We start from the raw sequence: 26,514 nt of genomic DNA, 5'->3' as shown, positions 1-26,514 counted from the left end.
GTCACTTGTTCTTTATGTCTCATGTAGATTTAGGAAAGATACTTAATGTTGACTTTGTAAAAAACCCTGAAGTTTGCTTTGAAGTGTATGGAACTTCAGCTGATATACATGCAGTGTACAACAGCTGTTTTTCAAACCTAGGATAAAAATGAAATGTGAAAGTGCTGTGTTGCATGAACCTCTCCTTACTTAGGATCACTGACATTAGTGAGAGAGCCTCTGACAGAGTAGAAATTCTATCATGTTACTATGCAGGCTCCTGGCGGGGAGCATACAGAATAGTTCAGAGCTCTCGTATCTTGTGTACAACTTTATTTTCCTCCAGAGCACCTCTTTAAAGTCTTTTGTCTGTGGGTATTTTATGGTTCCAGTCTTCTCAATAACCAAGGCAGATTCTCTTTCTTTCCAGTTAGTTGAACATGCAGTTGCAACACGCTTGTAAATCAGAGATGTTTCTTTTGAAGCTCCAAAAAGATAACTCAGTGAACACAAAGTTTAGTGAGTTGAGGCATTAGTATCTCTAGTGTGTCAAAAAGGTTCCAAAGGCATCACATCCACAACAGTTAAAGAAATGAGAGAGGTGCTTTTGAAATTTCTTGTTACTCCCCTACACCTCAGTTCTTCTGGGCATGGTGACCTAAGTAAGCATGCAGTCCTTACAGGATTGGACCTTTCTGGATTTATTTGTCCAGCTAGCTCTCCCACACAGCCAAGCTGAAGCAGGAAAAGCAATGCCCCTGAAAACTGGCCCTTGCAGTGATTCAGCTGCCATAAGCCATAGCCCTCAGTGTGACATGAGTGGGCATGGCTCCTATCATGTCAGTGTTGTGTGCCACTAATACCAGCTGAGGGACTAAGCCGTGCTTCTGAACTTGCATAGCTGAGCTGCTTTCATTTAAGGGAGAAAGCATATCACACACTGAACTCCAGATCCCAGATCCAGTGGAAACCTAGCTGGCAGTAAACAAGCACTACCAAAGAGCAGTATGATAGCAAAGGTCTTGAATGACTAAGATTCTTGCAAGCCTTGATCAGTATGAGAGACAGTTTCCAACTGGGCAAAGTACAATATTTTCCCTCTGCTTTTTATGAATGGCTGGATAGGACTGTGCTGGAGTCGGAGTCCCCTGTGGAAGCCATTCACAAAAATTAACAAAACAAACCAAACACACACACAAAAACCTTTCTAGGTCCAGTCCAGAGCCACTGGGTGCCAGAGGCTGGAAAAACATGCTGGCAGCTCAAGCCCCAGCTATCACTGAAAGTATTCAAGGGGCTTTTTGGTGGTCTGAAAAGTATGAACTGCTGTATAGAAAGGCAGCTGGTAGAATTACTGTGACACATACTAGGCAGAAAGCCAGAGCTGGCCTTGTTTCAGACATTGTCTTTCCTCTCACTGAAGTGTCAGGACGGGACCTAATTCATGGAAAATTTGGTGAGTTGGCAGCTCTTTCAGAAGATTTCATTGAGCCACAGTGTGTGAGAGTCACATGAATGTAGAGTGCTTGGCCAAAAATATATGGGGATTTCTGAGTAGGAGAAAACAGTCAGCCTCTAAAAATGTCTGTGGATTTCATGTGGTTTGGGAGTAAACACATGTACAGGTGTAATCAGCAGGCAAAAAAAAAGAAAATGAGGTGTAAAAGCACTAGTGGCAGATTACAGAAGAGCTCAGTAAGTTCCTTAATTATGAGAGATTCCTTTGAAACAAATAATTCCTTAGCCCAAGGGCAGCAAATGTCCATCGAGTTCAGGGCTTGCAGTCCACCTGGAGAAGCCATCAATAAAACGTGTGCCTTGGTAATACTTGCTCCATTGCAAGGGAGTTTAATGGAAAAAAGAGGGTCCACCCTGAAGTTTAAAGACAGACCCAGCCGTCATGTAATTTTTTTCCTCATATTTATTTGAGAGCAGAATTTGGAGCCTGAGGCACAGATACAAAAGTATAACAGCACTAGGATTCTGCTGAGTTAGAAAAAGACTGAAAATAAACAGAGCATCTCTTGTTAAAATGGGACGCTTGTGATGGGCAGTCTGAATTGAATCAGTTACATTTAATTTACATTTTCATTGATCCTTCCCACTGAAATATTGCTCTGAAAGGCCAGTTACATTGAACTGCTTATTCAGAAATATTCCAGTTATGTCCTACTACACTGTCATGAAAATTAGGTTTTTGGCCATGCAGAGGGACAGCATATTGGCTTCTGCCCAAGCAAGGCACTGAAATCGTGGCTGGGACTGGGATAAAGCAGGAAGGAAGGGCAGAAAGAAAATCATTGGGTGCGATTCATAGACTTTGAAAACAGTGCAGGGAAGGGGGGTAGGCAGGAGCTTTACCCCTCTGAAGTAAGAAAAGCTCTTTTGTTCTTTCTGTGTCAGGATTTCATCCTTCATCTGTGGTTTTATTGTTCCATGCTGCTCCTAGCACCCACAAGCATCATCACATCATGTGGGTAGTGGTAGTGGATTTTAAGCATGTCTGTATTTGTTCCTTAATTGGTACTCCTCCTCCCCCAGGTGGGGATGAAGTACACTGGCACCTTGGTGGGTCTCTTGACTCATGTAAGGACCATGTTTCCCAGTCCTGGGTGGGAGCAGCCAGGAGGGAGACTTGCTGAGGAACCACTGGGGCACCAGGTCCTGCATAGGCAGGTGGATACAGCCAACCTGCCTGAGGATGGGCATCCCCAAAATCACGTCAGTAGGCTCAAGGAGGGTCAGCACATGAGCATCACCTTCATGCAAAGGTCTGAAACCAGAGCTTCCAAGGGCTGGAACCACTGCCCACCCCAGCCTCCTGATTTTGGCAGGGATGGCTTTGGTCATGTGGGAAGCCATGGCTCAGGAATGGGGCTATGTGTCCTTCACCTCTCTGTCCAGGCTGTGCCCCAGCTGTGCTCATGACCAAGAGGGAGGGCTTCCCCACAGCAGGACACTCCACTCATGTCTGAGAGAGAGTCCTAAGAGAGAACAGCATCAGTGTAGACAAAAAAATACAGTTACAAAATCAGGCCACTCCCATGGTCTGGTAAGTTAATACAGCAAAGGAAATTTAGCAGTACCATAGAAGAACTGAAAGATGTAACATGCTAAATTGGACTTCACTTTGGTTTTAATGATACAAACTTAACATACTCCTCTTTTTCCATGGTAATCTGAACTACTTCAGAGCAAGATAGGTGTAGGAGAGGCTGGGTGTGAGAGCTGGGTATGTACATTTCTCCACTTCTGAATGTGGGCTTTGCCTGTGTTTTATTTCTGTTGCTGAAAACATTTTTCCTAGCATTTGTGAAATCACGGTTAAGTGCTCTCAGGGAATTTTGTTTCTCACTGTGCTTTTGTTTTACTTTTCAGCCTCAACAAGTGGTTCAAAAGAAGCCTGGTCAGGTAAGAAAAGCTAATTTAAATTCTTTAGACTAAGTAAAATAGCTTTTTAGTATTTCAGCTGGTCTCTTTTACTGTAAAGAAAGAAGGGAAATGCATCAGTCGTATGAGCTGGGGGAAAGCTGTTGGCTTGCTAGGCACAACCATCAGAGCAATTCACGTGATGGCCCTTGGGAAAGAGAAGGGGAAGCAGTGGATGGTGCTTGCTTAGAATTGTCCTCTTTCTGCATGTCTCACCTTGCAATGGTAATGCAGACACACATGCACACCTCCATGGTGTGAGTCCAGTATGTGATAGATATCTCTGTGTATCCTGAACATAGGTAGCTGGGGACTGCATTACAGCAAGGAGGGGCATATGCATAAAACCAGTCTCCCCATTGGTCTAAAGATTCCCTAAATCCACAAAATAAAATAGACTGAACTTTGTAACTAGACTGGATCCGTCATAAAGACTAACACATTTGAATTTTTTGTATTGGATGGTATTATTCTTCTTTAACACTCTGGACAGATGCAAGCCACAAGGTGAAACCAGTCAAACACTGCAGTTACAATCATCTTCATTTTCTTTTCCCAGTCTGCCCTGTGTTAAAAACCCCAAGAACCTAACTCTAGCACTCTTTTACATGTGCAGCAGCAGAAAAGCCTGTGGGCATGAGAGCAAGTCCATCCTTGGGTCTCCAGAGTCCATGGGCTGTGCTGCTGTATCTCCATGCAGATGGATGATTGCTGAGTCAGGAGCATAAGGGGTCCATAGCTTTTCTGGAAAGAGGTCTGCTTTCAGAAGGGAATAATACTTTCACTTTTCCACCTTATGGTTTTAATACATTATTGTACAGTGTATATTGTTGTAATATCCACTGTAATCTGAATTAGGATCTGTTACATAAGAAACAGAAAACATCCTAACCATAAGTTGAAGGGGTAAAATGATGTAATTCTCCAAAGCATGTGCAGGAATCAGATTTCTACAAAAGAAATCAAGACAGTCTCAGCAGTGCGAATCCATGCACAGGTTAGTGTCTCTGAATGGTGGACATAACATACAGAGTGAATGTAGTAGTACTTTCAAGTAAGGTCAGTTTTGCAAGGACAGGTAATGTCTTTTATTGGGCCAGCTTATGCAAGAAACACAGTGTAAGTTCCGAGGGACTCACTGTGTATAACCTTCTGACTATACCACACAATTCAAAACACAAGTTGTTCTAATAAAAGATATCTCCCCTCCCTGGTCTCGCTTATATCCTTCAAATGTTATGGCTGCAATCAGGCTGTTCCTGTTACAACATGATAGTAAATCTGCCAGTGCACAAAGCCAGCTATCTCCTCTGTGGCACCTGAGAGACTCGGAGGCTTAAACCCTGCTGTGCAGAGGAGGCCAAATACAGGAGGCAAAGACTCCCGGGAGGCTGTTTGTGTTGCCTTTTCTTCTAGTACGTATCACTGGGGTCAGCAGGAAGAAGGGATCTAGAGTTGGTGGCTGTGCCTGAAGCCTAGCCTGGCAGAAACCATTGCTGCCAATGGCCTGTGTGGTGTCACCAAGTCTACAAGATCCCTGGGCATTACTCCTGCAAGTTTTGTTTGAACAATAATCGTGCAAGCCTGAGTGCAAGACAGTAAGAAATGCCAGAGACTGAGGCTGGTCTGGGGTGTAGGAGGACAAAGAGGGGACCTGGACTCTGTCATCTGGTAGGAGAACAAAGTAATGACAGATTTAATTGGTGGCAAAGTGACATAGGCACTTGAACCAAAGCACCGGTGTTCCCTGTATGAATTTTCCTGTCCCTCTGCTGAAGCACTGATTCTGGTGGGGATGCTGTAGCGTGTTTCAACCAGGATGCCACCGCTCCTGCAGCAGTGCCTTGGCAGCATCTCTGTGGTCAGAGACCGAAAGAGAGAGAGAGAAAAGAAAGTCCTTTGGCATTCCCATTAATAATGGAAGTGTTTGTGCAGAAAGCAAGGAGGCACAGAAGAATACATGAAAAGAGAGAGAAGGCTGTTTACAATTCTCCAGTTGTCGCAACTGAGTAGTGAAATAACACTTTTAAAATTATTTTTAAGCCATGTCTTTACACAAAGAACATTTCTTTTTTTTTAATCCTTGGCCTGAAGGACGTTCAGTGAAATTATTGACATGTCTTTAACCCTTCCTGGTATCAATAGACCCTGCTCCCATGCTTATGGTAGCACAGAATTGCAGCTTTGCTGGTATAGGTGCATGGCAGAGAACAAAAATTATTATTGTGAGCAAATGCCCATGACAGTGTTGTCCTCAGGCTGAAAGAAGGAGAGGTAAAACAATGTAATTCCTGAGACGATCAGGAACTTCGTGCTGCTGGGTTTCACTCAAGTCTTGTTGCCTTTCTCTGATTTCTTTTTATACTACTGAATTTCCCTTTAAAGTAGGAAGGTTCAGACTGAGAATTAACAACAAGAACATGAGCTAATGCAGGCTTCCTAATCTGAGCTGTCTGAGGAAATAGTGATAAATTGTGTAAACATGGGGACTACATGGAAGTTCATGGAGGATAATGTAAATCTTATACTACATTCAGAGCAACCTCTTCCTTTTCCATCTGTTTCCTTCAAAATATCCTCCCAGATGGCTTTACCATGTGGCAGTCTGGATTAAGTTAGGAATGTATCCTGTCTTCATTATTGGGGACTGTAAGAGGTTACAGTCAAGAACTGCTGTGTGATGGTAAGCCTCCCTTGGTACAAGTGGCAGAAACTCTTGATCAGGATTCATCCCAAGTGCTCTCATGTGCTTTGAATTGTAGGTGTATTCTCAAAGATTTCCATGAGCGTTAGTGTACATCACCATTACTCTTGTTATTGCTGCTAGCATCTATATCTCTTGGGCTTGTGTAATTTTTTAAAATACAGAAGCAGTAGGACCAGATAAAATTCTCATTTTATGAAAAACAGCTCTGTTCCTATAACCATTTCCCAGATTTTAAGCATCATGCAGGGCTCTGCCATGCTCTAAATCTCTTTATGGATATCTGCTGTCCAGTTTGGGGCCATACAGATGCCTGTATAAAGTTTTGCAGTATCTTTAAAACATTCCCGGAGCTCTCAGAATTTACCACCAGACAGACAGTAAATAGCACCAGTAAAATCCACTGGAAAGCTGCACACCTATATAATTAATACAAACCTTTGAATACTGTAGTCTACACACATCTTTGTGGTGATCACTGATGCATACTCTCACACTTACTTGAGTAAATGAAGAAAAAATAGCCAGACAGACTGTATGACATTGGTAGGTTTAGCACTTCCACATAAATATTTGCCTAAATCTCAAAACAATACTCTTTGAAATCTTCCCTGTCCCCAAAGAACGTAGAGCCAGATTTTACAATCAAGATGTAGTAATATTCTTATCAAGGTGTGAAAATAAACAATCCAAGTAGAAATTTCTCCATTTCCTCATTTTTAGGCAATTTGTAGCAGCTGTAGACTCGGCTATATGGGGGAGTTGCACTCTTAAGTAATACAAAGGAAATAGATATTTTTATGGAAACATAATTGAAGCTATCAAAGTTTTCTGGAAACAAGATATGTTTTATTTTTATCATTTCTGGAAAGAAGAAGTACTGTGCATGTAGAACAGCCCTTTGAAAATCTTATAATCTCTTTCGGAGATCTGTTAAAATCTCAGATCCTCACAGATCCTTAATATCTGATTCCAAAAGACAGCATACCAGGTCGGCAGGACAGTGTATAGATCAGAAAAAATATTGTATCAGTCAGAAAAGTACACATAAAGTGTACATAGAAAAGCGTGCACAAAAAAGTGTACGCCAAAAGAACACATAAAGTATACTTCTCTACCTAATGCAAAATGTAGTAGATGCTTTTAAAACAACATCAAAAAAAAATCAAATCCCAACAAGAATAAACATTTTAAAGTGTTATTTTGTATAGGAAAGAAGATGCAGATTTGCTATATTTTTTGCTGCTACTCATTTCTCAATCTTGGTATCAATAAAGTTATACATGTTAATTAGTCATAATATATATACACCTCAAATTGCACCCATCACATATGTCTACTCAATGTAGGACACAGTAAATGCTGAAAGCATCAGACAGACTCTGCAGCCCAGGAGCTACATCCGTGATTCGCACATTCATATGCAGCCCAAAAGTCACAGACTTTGTGAGCAGAGCTGAGCCTGGGACCCATGATGGTTGTGTGGCAGGTCCAGTGTGCTGGGATACCCTGGCCAGTAGGCCTAGGGTTCAAATACTTTATCCCCTCTCTTTGCCATGCAATAAATCTGCACTTGGACAAGCTTCAGGCGTTCTGTTACGTGCTAGCCACCACATGTGAATTTAGCCTTTTCCCTTCTGGGAAATCTCAGACAGATATGTGGTAGAAGTACTCGAGACCCACTTCCATAGATTGAAAAGAAGCTTCCAGTGTCACTGACAGGATGGTAAATTCCTTGCACCCAAGCAAGGTGCACATACACATCCAAGAGAGTGAGTGCCACTGTCCAAGGGGCCACCCTGTGTCCTGCCAAGCCAGGAATACTGCAGCCTTACTCCACTGAGCCTTGACTGTAGAAATATTGAAAAACCTCTGCCCTGGAAATTGACCGAGTGCCCTGGGGTTTCATTGCCCTTCCCACTGCATCCAGCAAGCTGTGTTGTGTGTTGTGGACTTGTTTTGTATCTACTGATATGGAGAGTCAGAAAGTTCCCAGGGGAACTCCTGAAATTCAGATCCCAGAGGGGTAAAACTTGCTTTTCCAATAGTACATGGAATTTTGTACTTTAGCATAAGATAAGTGCATATGTGTTATATAGGCCATTCCAGAACATCCTCTGAAAGTTACCATTCTTTCATTATTGCCTTTTTTTTTTTTTTTAAGCAAATATTGAATGTTTTCCCCAAGGTAGCACTAGGGGCCATCTTATATGTACTGGAGGTTCTTGGTACCATGTGAACACAGGCTGAGCAAGTGTATGTTGTGGAGCATGGGAAATCAGAAAAGCCTCTTGCTTTCTTCATGGATGCAGTAAATGGAATCTCATGGAGGGTACTGGGCTTTACATCCTTGCCTTCTTTCTCTTTTCAAGGCAAAATGGTGGCAACTGCATGACGTGACTTCAAAAGGAAGACATATTCAGTCTTCTTTTTTTATAATCAGTTTATTATGACAGGAAGAGACTGAATAATTTGTCTGATGCCTTTAAAAAAAAAGAGCAGGTTTTTGGAATAAAACAAAAAAGAATCTGGGGGAAAATATAGAAGATGCAATTACGAGTTCTACGAACAGATGGAGCACTAACCTGGGCTAAAGAATGAGGCCTAGAAAGGGATGTCACATACTTCTGACAGCAAATACTTTCTTATTTATATGACATAACTTCTGAATAGACTCTGAATAATGTAATTCAATGAGGCTATGCCTAAATACGCAAATCATTGTAAGACTCATGTACCCAAGGCTGTAAGTATTTATGATTGTCATTTATTACATAGCTATGATAGAGTAACATTTTAGAGATGGCTGCATCCAGAAATTTGGCTGTAAATAAATTTTAAAAATTGAGATATTATAAAACCAGAAGAAAAGGAAAATAATACCCTTCAGAACAGGAATATATTCAGATACTCAGTCACTTTTAAAGAGTCAAAAGTTGGAAAGACATGCAGTGATCTGAAGAGGTAGGTTGCTGCTCTATAAGGCAAATTTTTTTGGATTTTAATAGTTTATTAATAGTGGGTAGGTACATAGTGATCTCTCAGTTCTGGGATGACAAAGACTTTGCCACCAAGTACAGTGTCATGCAATGAACACTGTAACCATAGGATCATTTTTATAAAAATCACCTTCATAAAAATTTGGTGGTAGAAGGCTAGAGGAGGAAGGGGTAAACTAAAACACTTCCCTAAGCCAGCAAGGCTCCTCTTCACCCTCTCCCCACCTCCTCCCTCCCCTCTCTTTGCTTGTGGAAGGAGCCCAAGATGGGCAGGTGATGTGTATGGACAGGGTGGCTTTGTGTTTGACCCCATGGCTGTGGCTATGCAAGGTGTTTATGCAAGTACTCCATTCAGTTCAGAACTTGGCTGTGATTTGACATGAACTGAAGTCTCACTAATAATAGCCAGAAGAGAAGGGGTTGTGGTGTGTACTTGGGAAGCACCATTGAGGAACATGGCTGAGCAGTGTTTAAAAAATGTCAGTCAAGTGTAAATTGAACAGTGCTATTTTTGCATACACATACTACGTATTTTGGCAGAGATTTCAAGAGTAGCAAGAGTCAGTGCTGCTAACACTTGGGTATCTTGCTTCACAGACATACAAGATTCTCAGCAGCACTTGGCTATCCTCTGAAAATCTGGATTCCTTTAAGGTATTTACAGAGTGATATACAGAAAGTTGAAAATACTAGAATGATCAGTCTGCAGACTTATAGGAACAAAAATAATCAAAATGCTAATTAGTAAAGATGAGGTGCGTGAGAAGGCTGTGCAGGAAGAAAGTGCTCTTTGCTGAGAGCTTGGTTCCTGAGCTTTTCATAAAGGCTCTGCATTTTTAACAGTCAGCATCGTTTTTAATCCTCCACATCCAGCTGAAGTCACTGAAAGATGCCATATTTCCTGACTTAAATATTATTAACAGATACTCAAGGGCTGTATCCTTGCTCATTGCTGCACCGAAAAACAAGGGAAACAAACCTCCTGTGTAACCATTCTTGAAAATTGCTCCATCTTTGCCATTCCATTTCAGGGCCGTATAAATTCTGTTGCAAATTTTATGTTAAAAATGAGGTATGCTGAGGTGCATATGTAATGAGATAAATACAAAGAAAATCAAAGTTAAGACCTATGAAAATAGGTTTTTGTTTGTTAAATAATTTGCTAAGAAAGTTACAGTATTTGCATACCAGCACTATGAAAGTTTGACTAGGGAAAAGAGTAGTATACTCAGCCCTTATTAACTGATATACATATTTAAACATGTTTCGGAAGGAAGTAATAAGAAGCAAATATTTTATTTTGGGGTTTCCCTGACATCTGGGGAATTTTACAAGGTCTGCTTGTTGTCCTGAATAACAGTCTTGGAATAGAAAAATAAGAAGCATTTCACAGCTACTCTGTCAGTTCTCTGTAGGGCATTTGTGGAATTTGATGAATTTAGTTCCTTGAAATCAGTGTTGCCATGCTACCCCGGGGTGACATCTGGCCTCCTCGATCAGCCTGTCCGCTTGTGACACGTGTGCCAAACATTAAGGCGGGGGGGGATAGGCTGAAGCTATGAGCATGCCTCCTCCATTGCAGTCTAGAGAGGACCACTCAGGTGAAGGATTTATAGTCAGTGTGAAACAAAATCATGACAGACACTTTAAAATCTTTTTCCTGGTGGAGCTTCTATCCCATGTCACTTCTGTTGGTGCTCTCACTGTACTGTTCCTTACTGCTGTGATGGAGTGAAGCAACACAGATGGCAAGCACAGGCTGTGATAGGCTGGCTGCTCTTTGGGGGACTGTTCAGGTCATAGATTGCTCATTGGATATTGTAGTCATGGGGTTGCTGTCTTTATAGACAGAATAAGAAGTATAGGAGTGTCACAGCCTCATAGGAGACCATGCAGTGAGAATTATTCTCCTAGATACTTCACATTGAAGGCTACAGAAATACATAGGTGGTTTTCAGACATGAGCAGTGCATGAAGGATCTAAACCTTTGGGCAGTTTGTAAGCATTTTGAGTTCATCATTATAGGACCTAAATAACTAAATGTGCTTTTCCCTGACTGAGGAAGGAGAAAAGCTATTCAAAACCACTGCCTGACTGTTGGGCATTGTAGCACTCGCATAGTCATAGCGTTAATCCATATCTCATGGCACTCGCATCATCATAGCGTTGATCCATATCTCATGGATCCTTTTTCATTGGGATCCCAATGCAAGAAATGTTAAATTCTTTATGAAGTCTGCTCCAGCAGATGGTGAGCGTCACCATGATGAAGTTCTGCTACTGATCTCACTGTAAGACGTTTCTGGAAGTGCTAGAATGTTTTCAGAAAATGTTGGCTGAAATCTCACTTTAGAAGTGACTGCTGCATATATTAGAAAAGGATATAATATTGCCAGTGTACATCTTGCTTTGCCTCTGTTTTGTCAGTGTAGTCACATTGTTCAGGGCTGATCTCTGATCTCAGGTTTGAAGAGTTATTTGACACACAGCAACCATGGGAAAAGAGAAAGAGAGAAATAAAAAAAAGAATCACCCGCATTCTGCCTGAATTCAGATCTCAGATTTCCCACATCCTGGTATTTAATTTCTCACAGAGTTACCAGTGGTTGATCTCACGGCAGGATTAGTGGGAAGAAAAATGAGAGCTCCATTGAAACCAGACTTGAATCTGGAAGGAAGGAAGGAGGAACATGTGAGCTCTAGGACTGAGGAGATATCAGATTCAGGGCAGTGAATGGCTTCTACCCCTTCCCCTTCCCTGATTCCCATGCTTATTTTGAGGCAAATTCTGGAAACTGAAATCAGAACAGCAAAGACACAGTTAAAGTAAGTTAGGGGACTCACACATTGCTTTAATAGTCTCCTGAGAGCTCTGTTATATAGTGAGGCATTAACTGTAATTTGTATTAGTATTTTTTTATGTTTAGAAAGAGGAGAATAGATTAGCATTGAGGTATAAATTACAGTAAATCTGTGTTGATCCTAAAAGAAAACATGTTTTGAATGCACGTTTTCACCAGGATACCTTCTCTGATTTGATTATAGAATATAGATGTGATCAACTGGAAAAGAAATTCCCATAAAAGGTTCTATAATCAAAATGAAATAATCACTGTCTGTTAAGTTGGACAGCTTCACTCACTTTGAATCAGGCTGTCTTGCCTAGAGAAAGAAAAAGCTTTGTCCTGTGGTAGCAGGACACTGTGTAGATCAAGCTCAAAAAGTTGGGTTGTTGCTCTATGCTGAGAAGGGACCAAACTTTCTCACCCTTTCCGCCAGATTGTGTAGAGATATTCAAGAAGTTGGAGAAAACCTTTAAATGCATCACTCTAAATGCTTTTGCAGTTGAAGGTATTAAGATGACAAGAAGAGTATGTCATTAAACCATAGCTACCCTTTTTTGATTACCTGGTATTTGTAGATTTATTGGCAGGGTGGCTTAAATTAGGGTTATATTTTTAGCCTGCAGCATTACATAATAAAATAGCAGCTGAATTCTTTGCAGTAAAAAAAGAGAAGGGGTGGGGGAGTTTATTAAAACCAACACAAACCTCTCTGATTTTGCGCTTTCGTCTGCACAAAGAGGTGCTCCATGGTTACACAATCAGTAAAGTTTGCAAGAGAAGCATTTCCATTACCCATTGTGTTCAGGAGCTGTCGCCTGCCTTTTGCTGCAGACCTGCTGTTTAGTCTGAAACTGAAAATTAAACCCAGAACTTCAGTTCTCAAAGTTAAATACTCTGCGTTGCTGGAAGCACACAGCCTTGCCAGTGTCTGTGTGGCAAGATCCATGATTAAACTCTTCAGATATTTTTAAAAGCATTTAACAAGTCTGTTAAGCTTTATTGTTTTTGTTTTGGTTTGCACTTTTTTTAAGAAAAAAAATCATTTTCTGAATTACACCAGAAAGTCTCATGTGAACTGTACTGAATCGGCTCAGTAGAGCTTGCTGTCTTTCAGAAATATGTTTCTCATTTTGGAGGGCTTTTCTGAGAATGGCCCTGGCAAGGTAGAGCCCTGTACATTCAAATCTCTCCTTCAGAAAAGAAAAAAGAAAGGAAAAGCCAGGGAGAGGAAGAGCAATGATGGTAGTGGCAGCAGAGCCCCGTGCCCTGCCCTGCTGAGGGCTGCCCTGGTGGGCGGCAGCATGGCATGGGCCGCTCAGCCTCAGGGCTGGCGTTCATAAAAATGTCACCGTTGCGCTTCCAGTGTGAAAGGCGCTTTTATCTCCCCTTCCCACAGCCCCTTTCCAGTGGGTACTTGGGACTGGACCCGGCGGCTGCTGCTCGGCCTTCCCGCATGTCTGGACCCTAATGAGGTGTGTGCGGCTCTTGGCTGCAAGTTTTCAATCTCTTTCTTATTACTTCAAAGCTGCTACTCCAAGGTTCAGACAAGTTTGATCACTTGACAAAATCTCTCAGCTGGGATTCAAAAGGGAAGACGCTTTATTTTATTATTTATAATTGCAGATAGATAGCTGCTCCCAAACTGCTGTTGCCAGTGGCTCCGTGGGCAGAGCCACAATGCTTTTTTAAGTGATAAAGGATTGGAGGTGAATAACTTTTGGCAGTTGCTTCCCGTCTGTAACCAGTGGTCGATTTTAGGGGGAGAAGAAAAGCAGAATCAAAATCGAACAGGCCTTATTTTATTTTTCTTTTCATGTTCTAAATTTGGGGGGGGGGGGGGGGGGGCGGGCAGAACCTAAACGATGTGGGTTTGACCTCAGTTTCAAAGCCTCTACTAGTGTTTCCCTACTCCATTCTGGGAGACCTTTGCTGTAGTCTTTCCTCTGTCATTCAGCATAAAATATGCACAGAAACTGGTGCTGTTTTGAGTACCTCAAAGGCTCAGGGGGAAGGCAGACTCCTACAGGTTTACCTGTAGGGGCTCCAGTATCCTTTTGGGCTTTTCCATCTTCAGTGCCACAAGAAAGCAGAGCTAACGCAGTCACCCACAGCATTTCAGTGAACTAGACAAGTCTAAGAATTTTTAAAGGTTGGCATCCGTCGTCTTTTGCTCTTTCATCTAATTATGGACTATACATATTAGTGGTTAGAGACTATTATTAGAGCCTCTGCTTGCCTTATGCTTCAGTCTGGATTTTGGCTGTGAATGCAGAGCAGTTTACCACTACAGTTTAAGCCTCCACAAGAGGTTTTAAGAGCAGCTTCTCAAAGTTGGGGTTAGTCCAGCTCAGTTGTATATGTTTCTAATAGCACCACTGCCTTCTTTTTCTTAATATTTTATTTCCTTCCCACCAGAACTGTTTGTATCTTGTAGAGTTGAAGCTCTCCAAGACAAAATACGTCTCTGTCAGTGTTAGCATAGCACTTGCAATTGCTTCAAGCACCATTTTCTCTTTAGGCCTGTGCAGACTTTAAATGGTGTTTCCTGCAAAATTCTTCTGACCAGTACTGAGATTTTGCTGGAGATTTTCAGTCTCCTTTTAATCACATGGGGAACAGATTTTTTTCAAAGTGTTTTGACCTGCTTAGGTCAAAAAGGCACTTGCTCTACTCAGATGCCAAAACGCGTTTAAGAAATCTGGCCTGACGTAATTTAGACAGCTGAGTCTCAATTTCAAGGCTTCAGCCGCACAAGCTTTGGTGCTGAGCGACCTGCTGCCTTGCAGAAACTTCTTTGCTGTATTAACTTCAGGGCTGCTCTAAAATCCATGGCAAATATGGACACCTGAAGCTGAGGTTCATTCAAGCCCATCTGTAAGAGAAGCTGAGAGGCAGAACCCAAGGCAGGTAATTTTTAGGATATCTAAATGTCAGGCAGCCTAATTCCTGTTTCTGGAAGTTCTCAGTGTAAACCCTCCTGGATTTAAAAATCCTGTGTTAGATAAGCCCTTTCTATCAAAGTAACCAGAGAGACTCATTATCACTCCATTATATCAAACAGTTCTCCTAGTGGGAGATAAGCTAGGAGATAGAGAAATGTTTTTGATTCCCCCTTAACCTAACAGGAAGAAGATACTTGAATCTATATTTAAAATAAGCTGTTCTAACTTAAAGAGGAGTGTTCTGTTCTGTCCTGTCCTGTCCTGTCCTGTCCTGTCCTGTCCTGTGAGAATCCTCCTGCACAGTGTCCTGGTCCCCTCCAGTTGCCTGAACCTGTTGCTTAAGGACCAAAACTTGGCCAAGCCTGGTGAGACACTTCTTCCAGAAGAGGAAGGGGATCTGTAGGAGTGGTTTCTAAATGTGCAAGGATGGTAACTCTCTCTGACCTGAACCAGCTGAATCCCAGCACAGCCCCAGCAACTTCAGTCTGTCTGCCTCAGCTACTTCACTTCCTCCAACAGCTGGGGATGTGGATTATCCAGTAATCCCCATGAGCAGCCTTTTTGCTAGTCAAGCAGTGCTATTCCAGCAGTAAAAGGAGAGGACACACTTAATTTGCTTACTAACTATGCAGCTCAAAAAGCACATGCTGGTCACCTGCAGGACAGCATCAGTTTTTTGCTTTATTCCCTCTACTCCCTTTCTGTCTTTAACAGAATATTTGATTATTTATATAAAAGTGGAGTGTCTTCAACAGAAGAAAATGCGTCCTCTATACACAACAGTTTAGTGAGGAGGCTTCCTCTTAGAAGAGAGGAAACCCAGCTTGAAGTATCTACTTCAAATGAGAGCATGGGGATTTCAGAATAAGTCTACATTTGAATCCAAACCAGTGCTATTGCATTCATGCACACTCTTAATTTTGCTGTCTGTTATGGATTGCCTTCCTGAGTGTGAAAACTTTGAGGAAATTGCTAAGTCAAAATGACCTTAAAGACAGTTGCTATCCCTTAGACTGCTCCTAAGAGCATTAGACAGCTCTAAACATGCCCACCAAAAAGCATTTGGGCTTCGGTAAAGTTAAGTAGCAGCTGCTTGCTGGTATCTAAATATTGAACTCATGCTATGATCAAATCCGTGACAAAGTGGGTCATAGGAACTTAAACATTTAAAGCAAGAATATTGGTTTGCAGTCCCTAAATCTCAACCCAAAACTGCCCCACCGTCTGCCATCTCTCTGTTTGTCTCTCTGTTTATATTCAGTGTCATTTAAGTACTAAAAGTTTTACTTCCTCAGGGGGACCTGCCTGCTCACTATACCATGGGCTGTCCCATGCCTTAGTCTATGACTGCAGAAACAGTGCTGAGAGAGGGCAGGGTATCTCAGATACCCTGAGCAGAGTTTTTAACTGTTTTGTTACCCACCAAGGTAAAGAATTTGTGCTCCTACCATACTAGCACTTGCAGTGCACAGAAATTGCTTGCTTGTGGGCTGGTTTACTTATATGTGTTTGAATGCAGAGTTTCTGTATTGACATAGTTTCCTTAAAATTGTGTTTTAATCCAGCAGTAAGAAGAGTTGTGTGGCCTTTTCTGTATATGGTCATGATGATCTCTTCTGCCTGAATAAATGCATACGTTGTGATATGTGAAGTATATCTGCAACAATTTGAGCTCCGAATCCAGCTTCTGAATTCAACTTTGCCTTACTGCTGAATGATACTGTCACTGAGCTCTCTGTTGTGCTTTGCAGAGAGTACAGTAGCTCAAAGCAGCAGATCCCACCCTAAGCTTCATACAAAGGAAACAGCACTCTGAGTGTTAGTGCTGTAAGAATTTCTACAGCAGTTTGGTGCATTGGCTGTGGAGCCATCGGGATGGCACTGTGTCTCAGCTGAGCAGAGTCCGGGCCCCTGCATTTGCTATAGAAGCCATCTGTTCCTATCCCTGTATTTCAGGGTCTTCTCTGAAAATACTAGCTTGCATACCAGTGGATTTCAGAGCAGTTAACAGCAGACAATGGTCCACAGTTTGCAAGTTGCTCTTGTCAGCAGTTCTTTTTGACGTATCTATTCAAGCTTACCCTCTTGGGCTTAGAAAGCAGCGAGCAAAATCTGTGCCAATAGCTAATACTTCATTATAAAATAAAAGCTCTGACAAATTCAGAGGCTCCACATGCAGCATTACGATGATCCTGAAGTTCGTTTCACAAAATGGGTTCTAATTTTTAAATCTGCAGTTCGGAAATTCATGAGCAAAAGGTGAAAAAACTGAATTGCAGCTGAATTGCCAGTGAGTTTCATGGGGTAAAGACAATTATTCTTAAAGCTTTGCCCCAGGGTATTAGAACAGAGCAAACATTTTTACAAAAATACCAGTTACCCTTCTGCAGGTTGGGGAATGCTTCTCTTAAACACCAGTAATTGTCTCTTCATCAGGTTTTGTTGTAACCACTTTGTGCGAGTCCAGCAGAAAAAGGAACGCAGAGGACATACAAAGACCAAACTAAGTATATCTGTTCTTGAGGTCATTAGGCTGGCTGCTTGTACTTCCAGAAAAATAGCCTGCACCACCAAAATGTGGATCACCAAATGAAGATCTTGGTGTCAGGCCGTGACTTTGACCTGAAAAGGTGCTGAAGTTTAAATACAATCATTTGTGGCACAGCTTTGTTCTAGATGGTGCCACTTCTGAGCTTTAGGAATGAATCACAGGATCACAGAATTGTTAGGGTTGGAAGGGACCTCTGGAGATCATCTAGTCCAACCCCCTACCAAGGCAGGGTCACCTAGAGCAGGTTACATAGGAATGCAACTGGGTGGGTTTTGAATGTCTCCAGAGAGGAAGACTCCATGACCTCCCTTGGCAGCCTGTTCCAGTGCCCTATCACTCTCACAGTAAAGAAGTTCTTCTTATGCTGAGGTGAAACTTCTTGTGTTTTAGTTTATAGCAAGTGCTCCTCGTTCTGTTGCTGGGCACTACCAGAAAGAGCCTGACACCATCTTCTCAACACCTGCCTTTGAGATATTTATATGCATTAATGAGATGCCCTCTCAGTCTTCTGTTCTGTAGAATAAACAGGACTCGTTCCCTCAGTCTCTCCTCATAAGAGACACGCTCCAGTTCCTTAATTATCTTTCTTCCCCTCTGCTTGACCATCTCCAGTAGCTCCTTTTCTTTCTTGTACTGAGGAGCCCAGAACTGGACACAGCACTCCAGATGTGGCTTCACTAGGGCCAAGTAGAGGGAGAGGATCACCTCCCTCGACCTGCCGGCCACACTCTTCTCAATGCACCCCAGGAACCTGTGAAGTGCATGTGCTAGTGGTTGTCACTTTGCATATTTCTGCAGTGTACACCATTTTGTTTTTCCACAGTGGAGAAACTTATAAAGCAGAGATGGAACTTCATAGCTCTGGAGAGGGTTCATGGATCCACAAATCTTAACACAGTTGTTCTGTGCCCATTGAGTGTCTGCAGGGATCACAGGCAGCCACACAGAGCAGGTGGGCATTGCACAGGAGACCAGCACCTTTCTGGCTTATCTGCTGGTTACCAGATGAGATATCCAGGGCATCTAAAACAGCCTCAGGCTCCTATAATCAGGCAACCAGATGCCACCAAGGTTGTCATATTTTAAAATCGTGTGTTGGGCAAGCCCAAATAGGTACTCATAACTGAAGCCTGCTGTCCTGCCTCCTGGTTACCTTCACCACTGTTAAATCAGGGCTTACAACAGTACCAGTCCCCCACAGAGTAGCCCTTCTGAGGGCAGATACCTTCTGTGAGTCATTGCAAAACATATGTCCTTTCCCTCCTGCTGGAGTCCAACATATGTGAGAGTTGAGGGTCCAGGCTAGTGTCCTCATTTGCCAGCCCCTTGCCAGTGATACCGCTCAAGAAAAGACCTGTTAAACATCTGTGCACATAGGAGCTTTGGAGAAAGCTGCCTTGCAGCTCTGTTTTGGGAGAAACACCAGCTCCCTATCATCCCTGCTTGACAGGGCAATTATAGCAGTTAAGGGTGGAAATATCTCAGGGTGCTAGCTTGCAGTTTGTCATACAATATCATGCTATGACCTGTAGCAACTCAGGATAAACATACCCATGCATGGCACCCTTGGATGACCAAGGACAGTATGCGCCAAGTAAAACTGCTTCTGTGGCAGGTCCTTGTGTCAATCAGTCCCTGAGGATACATGTATGAGGATGTATACACAGACGCATAGGAAGTCACCTGAGATATTGTCTTAGAAGCAAGAATAAAGCCTGAGCTATGCATGTGAGTATTTACTCTGCCCTTTAGGTGTTAATCCTATTCACTCTGAGCTCTTCATGGCTATGGCCATGGCCATCCAGCCCTGTTAGCTGGATTCGACATGGTTTGTAGCTTTCTCAGGTTTCTCTTTGCAGTCTGCTAGCCCAGCCTCTTGCTAGTTTGCTGCAGCAGAAAACAAAAAACCAGGGGAGTAGCCCTTCAAGGCAAAATTAGGTTGACTTATGCTCAATTAACATGTCACCATGCTACAGTGAATGCAACTAAAGAGAGAACAACCTGAGTTAAGGCTGCCATGTAACCTGGAACCTTTGCTTTGTGGCTGAAGCTTCTTGTGGTGTTGCTGAATTTATGCTCTGCATGGCTATCATGCTCTGACTGAGTGACTTGGATTTCTGATATCTGGTCTAATGACCATGCTTTCCTTCCTAATTTTTTCCCTTCTCTTCAACTTTATCAGAAGCATTTCTGGACTTACAAAGTGTTTAACTCCCGCCCCAGTTCCTCCTTCAACTTTTGACTCAGGGATCCCCTATGATACATGGTTATACCATCAACCTTGACGGGGATCTGTGATGACTTGTAAGTTCCTAGAGGGTGCCTACTGATGCTAAAGCATCCTTCCCCTGAGGTGCCCAGTGCCTGACTGCCAAGCAATGCACTTTACTGAAATGACTCAGCACAGAGCTGGTTTTCAATTTCCACAGGTTGCACAGTTCTCAAAACGCCTAGCCCCCTCCATCTTTGGGAAGTGTGTGTGCGTATGGGTGCTGTAGAGCTAGAGAGTGGGTTGAAGATCACAGCTGTACAACCTTCTGGTATTCGCAACCAGTTTTTCACAAGTGCAAAAAATCCCTCTCTTTTCCTGCCTTATACATTTGTATTTTCTCTTTCAGTTCCTCTACTGACCTCTTCCTTTGGCTCCCTCCATGCATATATGTCTGATTGGTACTATCCCTTTGTTTGAATTGTAAGCACTTCAGAGCAGCAATCATGTCTCCATCTGTTGTCTTGACAAGAAACTTACATGATAGTTTGGTTTAAAACCACTCATCTGTAACTGAGCTATCTTGGACTTTTGCAAGGAATGAACAACAATCTGAACCCTTTGACAGCTTTTCTTCATGAAGAAGTCTTTCCCAAGACTGATGTGAATTTGAAATCTGCCAGTCTCAAATATATTTTAATAATTAGTTTATTATTTAAATATTTGGGTGGGTTATCTTAATTTTTTGTTTCTCATTCTTCAAGGTACTGCAGATATACACATTTGCATGCACGTATGCAGATGAGAGCAACTCTGCCTTCATTGCATGAACATTGCATGAAGGAAGAGCTTCTCATTAATTTCCTTTGTCACTACAGCAGGGCTACAAGAAAAAAAATACTGTGAGATTCACAGTAAAAAGCACTAGAGTGGATGGCTTTTTAACTAAAAAGAGCTCTCTTGTGGCCACCCTGGCTTGGCTTTGAAGTATGTCCTTCCACATACTTTGCCTCTCCCCCATCCTTCTTACACTGTGATTGGAAGTCTACCTTCATGGAAAATGAGTTCATCAGGTTTCAGTAGCCTCCTGACAAGCCAAGCATAAAACAAAGAGAGCTGCCACTCTGTTCCCACACGTGTGTTGCTGCCTTCCAGGAAACAATAATCAGAGGCTCAGGGCTGACCACAGTGCTGTAAGAAATTAAGCATGTGATCATCATCAAATATCAAAACATGTCTACCTGTATTATAAGAGCACAGAACCCACAGTTGTAATTTTTAACTGAAATACTTGGCTTGGAGGCAAAGCTGGGGTTTTCCACGATCATTCCGAGTTCTGAATTACCAAGGCTCAAACCAACATATTTTGCACTGTCTCTCCACATGCAGCCCAAATCAGCCCTCTGTTAGGTGTCTGAAGATACGATTTTTATTCTTGACTGAAATGTTGTAACAGTTACTGGATTCAATGGGGTGTGAGCTCAGATCCCCCCCCAGCCCCATGCCACCAGGGACAGAGTAAAATTCACTTGATCATTTTGTGAGTTGGGGATCTTTTTTTTTTTGCAGCACTGTGAATATAACCTGCTACAACTGGACAAAAGTTATTGTGAGGAAGAAATTGTTCATCTTGTGATAGATCAGTGTCCTTTGGAATTTAAGTATTAATTGAAAATTCAGTGTCATAGGGCAGCTGGCACTTGATTTTGCTCTCTTTCCTCTGTCCATGGCTTTGATCATGCTACATCTTTCTTTGTGTCTGGTGCTCAAGATAGTACCCCAGGGTCACAGCCTGGGTCCTAGTCAAGAGGTATAAACCTACTGGCTTGAATATCTGAGGCCCAAGCTTTAGCAGGAGTGGGGGCATGAAGGAAGAGGAGGGAGCATTTCCTTCATGCTTTTCACTTTTCCCACATAACCCAAAGCAGACTAAACAAAACCAGTGTGAAATCTCATGGCTTGATGCTGCTATGGTTATATTTTTTAAGCTGTCATCCATTCATTTATAGTTATGTTTGTTCCCTGGATTTACAGCTTTTTTTTCAGCCTTTTCTTGCAGTGAGGTGGGGGGGAGGTCAAAACCTTATGAAAGAAGATTGCAGTGAGCAGTGGCCTGTGATTAAAGCTCAGTGTTTTTCCTTGATGCTGCTCCTCCACAGCAGTGTCACACATGGTAGCATTTAGGAGCCCTTCACAGCTGAGGTGTTTCAAACACTAATGAATGGAAGTTTGGTCGCATAAGGCAGGCAAGCTTTAAGGCAAGCTTTTCTGAATGGTGTACTGTAGTGGCCTGGGAAAGGAAGAGAGTTATAAATTGTGTCAGTTAGCCACCCAGACAAAATGAAGCCATGTGGAAAATCAAATCTATTAAAGTATGAAGACTGTTATAAGCTGTTTTAAGCGGTCATTCTTCAAAGGTCTCAGTTGGCTGAGGAGGCAAATTCCTCTTCTTCATAGATCTTTTTCATGTGCTGTCTTAGGCAATGATGTGCAGTGTTTGATAAAAAACAACTTTTCACTGACAGCCCCTTTTATTATAAATGTTTATTGCCCCCAGTTCACCACCCATGTCCTGAAGGGTACTGCACATTCATTAAAAAAATCAGGATAAGAGCATCACATTTGGTCAGGCTTGCTGAAGGTAAACATGAAGCAGTAAAAGGGCCAATGGGGAGGAGAAGGAGAGCAACAGCTTACCATTGGATACCTGCTCAAAACGCTTTCTCTTTTCTAGCTGCCCATGTTTGCTGGCCATAGGAGACCTATGACAGAGCATGGCACAGATTACTTTTTCTTGACGTCTCCTGGGGTAGAAGAAAAACCTGGCAAGGCAAAGTGGTGGGATCAGAGAGCAGGGTACCTTCCTTTCCTCCCCAAGGTGGCTTCTTGAGGTGTCACAGCAGCTGTAAAGAGCATTTTATTAGCTCAGGAGGTAATTGTCAGCTGCATGAGGGAACAGTGAAGCAGCAGCTTAAGATACACGGTCATATTATTATCATATATTATTCCTATTTATGTATTCTAGGAAGAGACTGAAGAAACGTCCTCACAAGAGTCTGCAGAGGAAGACTAGGACACCGCACCATGCAATTTCTACCTCATCAGCAGTCTTTTGAAGGGAGAAGACACTGCCTTGACCACTTACTTTCTGTTGCCATGATCTTTCCACTTTTGCCTGAAAGGGGATGGGGGGGGAGGGGAGGGGAATCACATAACCTTAAAAAGGATTTGACTAATCATCTTTGTAATCCCTTCACAGTCCCAGGTTTAGTGAAAAACTGCTGTAACAGAAAGGGGACACAGATTAACGATGCAACTTTTAATTACTGTTTTCTTTTTTCCTATTAATAGTTTGTTTGAGTTGCTAAGTAAGGGTGAATGGGTCCAGAAGAGCTCCAAATCAGGTTTATGTCATCACTGCACTGCATATAAACAAGAAACTTGTAACATAGTCATTACAATGGGCATTGAAATAGGAAAGGCTGAGTGTTGTAACACTTATGCCTTGCAGACACTTCCAGCAACCCACTCCCTACTTAGTGAACTCCCTGTTTTAGATCACCAAAGATAAGGATAGATACTACTCTTTTTCTTTTGTAACCTTCTTGTAGACTTGTACTTGATTTTTTATTTTTTTGATAAGACTTACTGTTATTTCAGGAAAAAAATGAAAGATGATCTTTCACTTCATTCAGCTGGTAATCAGAAGAAAGAAATCAACACGAAAATGGTACTTTCATTTTGCAAAAGGGAAGAAAGACAAAGATACATTGTATGGTTATAGATACAAACATATCAGCAGAAATAGTAGTAAACAAAATGAACAGCCCTTATCACCTGGATAATAGGAAGCCAGGGAGTTGGCTCTCTATAGAGCGAGGCATTCTCTGTGGAAACAAAAATGACTGACACCAAACTCTCTTATGCCATTAATGACTAAGTCTTTATCGATAAAAGTGTTTTAAAACATACAGAATGGTACCTAAAAATTAATCACACATTTATCTGAACAAAAATAATCCAGATTTTTGCTTTGTTTTAACTAATTTCCCTCACCCTGTACCAGTATTTTGAAAGAATTGAATATCTCCTCATTACACATCAGTCACAATGTTAGAACCAACACCATGTACCTCAACTAAGCTCGTGCATTACCTTAAGCAATGTATTTTGACATAGGATGGTTCACTGAGCACCTCTGTGCCAGTGGCATTTCTCCATCTTTTCATTCAAAGCAGCACTTTTAGCACCAGATGCAATATTACCCCACTATTCAATACTACCTCTGATTTTTTACAAATAACTCAACAGACTGTTAAATACATGCTGCTATACACATTCAATGCAGGAAATTTTTATTGGGTAGATAATAATGAGTATCTGCATTCTCCCTTTCTTTCTATTTCAACATTATTTGCAGTTAAGGAAGCAGTGTTTTTTTTTGTGTTTCAGCATGACTGTGTTTTTCTTTTCGCTTGATTTGTTTGGGTTTTTTTCTTTCTGTGTGGATTTTGGGGGTTTTTTTGTTTTGTTTTGTTTTATGTACTTACCCTATTCTCTGCTAGACTTCTGTGTAATGTACTGTTAACTTGAATATATTTTTGTACTGAATTGCTGAGAGGTTTGTGGGATAATTTTCTTCAGTGACACTACATGACATAGAAAAAATTTAGCTGTAATGTTAAATATTACTGTCCAAGTTTGTACCTCAAATGAATTGTTTAAAGGAATGGACTAATTGATTGACAAAGACCTACCTCCAGACTTTAAATGGAATGAACTTGTTACTTTCAGCATTAGTTTTGAGATGTTTGAAACGGTTAGGACTGCAACTAATCCCTAGTTCAAAACTATTTTTGTAAAATAACTTGTGGAAAATGAACACATTTTAAATTACTTTCATATTAAAAAAAAAAACTAACAAAAAAAACCTTCAAAGAAACTTGAAGCTTTGTAGGTGGAAAGCAGCAAGCTCAGCTTTTGCATAATGCAATCACAAATATGTGTTTAAAAAAAAAATTAGTAGATTGTAAGAAAATACTTGACAAGTATTTTCATGTATTTTAGACATATGTGATTTTGTAATGTTTCAGCCAGATTTATTTTAAATGCTTCTAATGTAGAGGTTTTTTATTCTCCCCTCTCTGACTTTTGTTATTCCTTCTTTCTCTCTCTCCTCCCTCCAATTTCATTTTTCTCTATTTCTGTTTTATTTCCCTTCTTCTTCTCTTTCCTAGTCAGTACTTTGTACCATTGTATTAATAACTGGGCCGGGGTAGTTTCTCAGGAAGGCATCCTTTGGTATGGCTTTAGTACTGAGCCAAATGCAGTTAAAGATAACTACTTACTGGCTTCTTCCAAGAGGCAGTGTCAAGAAATGCAGACCTCCTTGAAAGACTGAGAGTTCAGTAGTGGAAGTTGCTGAGAAAGAGCTGATCGGAGTATCACAACTAGACACGTTAATATTAAGTAAAAGAGAAATCCTAGCTATACAGTAGCTCTAACAGGCCAATTCCAGTGTCACTTTAAGGCAGTAAAAGGAATTCTGCTGACATCAAAGGGCATTGAATCAAGCCTTAGCAAGTCCCTTTTAGGATTTAAGGGGTTTTTTTTGCATTTTCTAAAACCACGGTATTCAGTGGATGACACAGAAATAATTGCTGGGTGTATGTCACTCTTCAACCTCCGAGAGACTTACCACTCTGATGAACTGAATCATACATTTTCTATATATTGTAGTACAATCAAAACACATTACTACCTCTTAGGGCCTACTATACCTCATTTTTTCAGACTGAAAAATTGCATGTGGCCATTGACTCAGTGAGAACATCATAAAATTTTTTTATATGTATAGTTTATTTTTGTGGGAGATAAATTTTATACGACTGTTCTTTGCTGTTATTGGTCACTGCTAACTATGACTGGACATGTAACTCTTCTACCATTTCTGCAAGAGAGGTGTGTTTGCAGGAAAAAAAAAATCACTTCAAGATGTTTAACTACAGTGTACTTTTGCTTTTGAGCATCTTCTAACTTTTTGCTTTGTTCTTCATGTAGAGTTGCTGTCTATGATTGTACTTCAAATCGCTTGCTTGTTGAAAATGTTCCTTTAATGGATTATCACAGTCTGTTCAGCACAATAAACATAATAGCCTCTGTGATCCCCATGTTGTTTGATTCCTAAACTTTTGTCACAGTTCCATAAAATGAGTAATAAAGTTTGGTCACAATGACCAAATTTGTAAAATCTTTTACATGCAAGTAGCCTTTGTTTTGTCCCATGACCATAGGCATATGCCTGAGAAGAAGTGCATTTGCTGTTAGGGGCACCAGGAGTCAGGGCTTAGTAGAGGGACACATCTTATGAGGCTCCCCAAAAGATTCCCATTCCTGGCCTGGAACTCGCTGTGCTGAGCTAAGGACTAAACCATGTACTTGGAGACCAGCAATCCTGCCTTCCAGACAGGGAACATCATAGCATGGGCCAGGCTGATATGGGTTTTGTTGCCTCATCTCAGACCCTCCTCTCAGGAGTCCACCAAGGTGACAAGCCTTCTCTTTTTAGGCAATATTGCAGTTTGCATCCAAGTTCATGGAGTTTCCATTATGCAGCCATTAAGTTAGGAAAAGCAGGTACTCAGAGCAGCAGACACAGGGATGTGGCTGAGTACAGTCTGCAGCACAAATTGAAGAGCTCAGGAAACTGCATCAAAACTCAAACACCCCCAAGATTGTCACAGGCAAGTTGGGCAGGATTTTTCTGACTTTTTCATTTGCTCTTGCATGGTCTCTTGGCCTGTTACAGTGAGATTTAAAGTCACAGAATCATAGATTTGAATCACAGAATATCC

General features: G+C 41.6%; 1 protein-coding gene across 1 annotated transcript in view; it reads left to right on the top strand.

The window, feature by feature from the left end:
• The window catches only part of HMGA2 (high mobility group AT-hook 2), a 107,411-nt gene extending 81,496 nt beyond the window's left edge, over positions 1-25,915 (top strand). Inside the window, exons 4-5 of the mRNA XM_064655766.1 lie at positions 3,358-3,390; positions 22,686-25,915. Of these exons, the coding sequence (XP_064511836.1) occupies positions 3,358-3,390; positions 22,686-22,733 (81 nt within the window). The 3' untranslated portion in view covers positions 22,734-25,915. The remainder of the gene's footprint in view (positions 1-3,357; positions 3,391-22,685) is intronic.
• The last annotated feature ends 599 nt before the right edge of the window (positions 25,916-26,514 follow it).

The sequence above is a fragment of the Pseudopipra pipra genome, chromosome 5 (assembly GCF_036250125.1).
Source record: "Pseudopipra pipra isolate bDixPip1 chromosome 5, bDixPip1.hap1, whole genome shotgun sequence".
In the NCBI taxonomy this organism is placed as follows: domain Eukaryota; kingdom Metazoa; phylum Chordata; class Aves; order Passeriformes; family Pipridae; genus Pseudopipra; species Pseudopipra pipra.
Note: the sequence above shows the minus strand (reverse complement) of the source record. Positions and strands in the feature narration are given on the sequence as shown.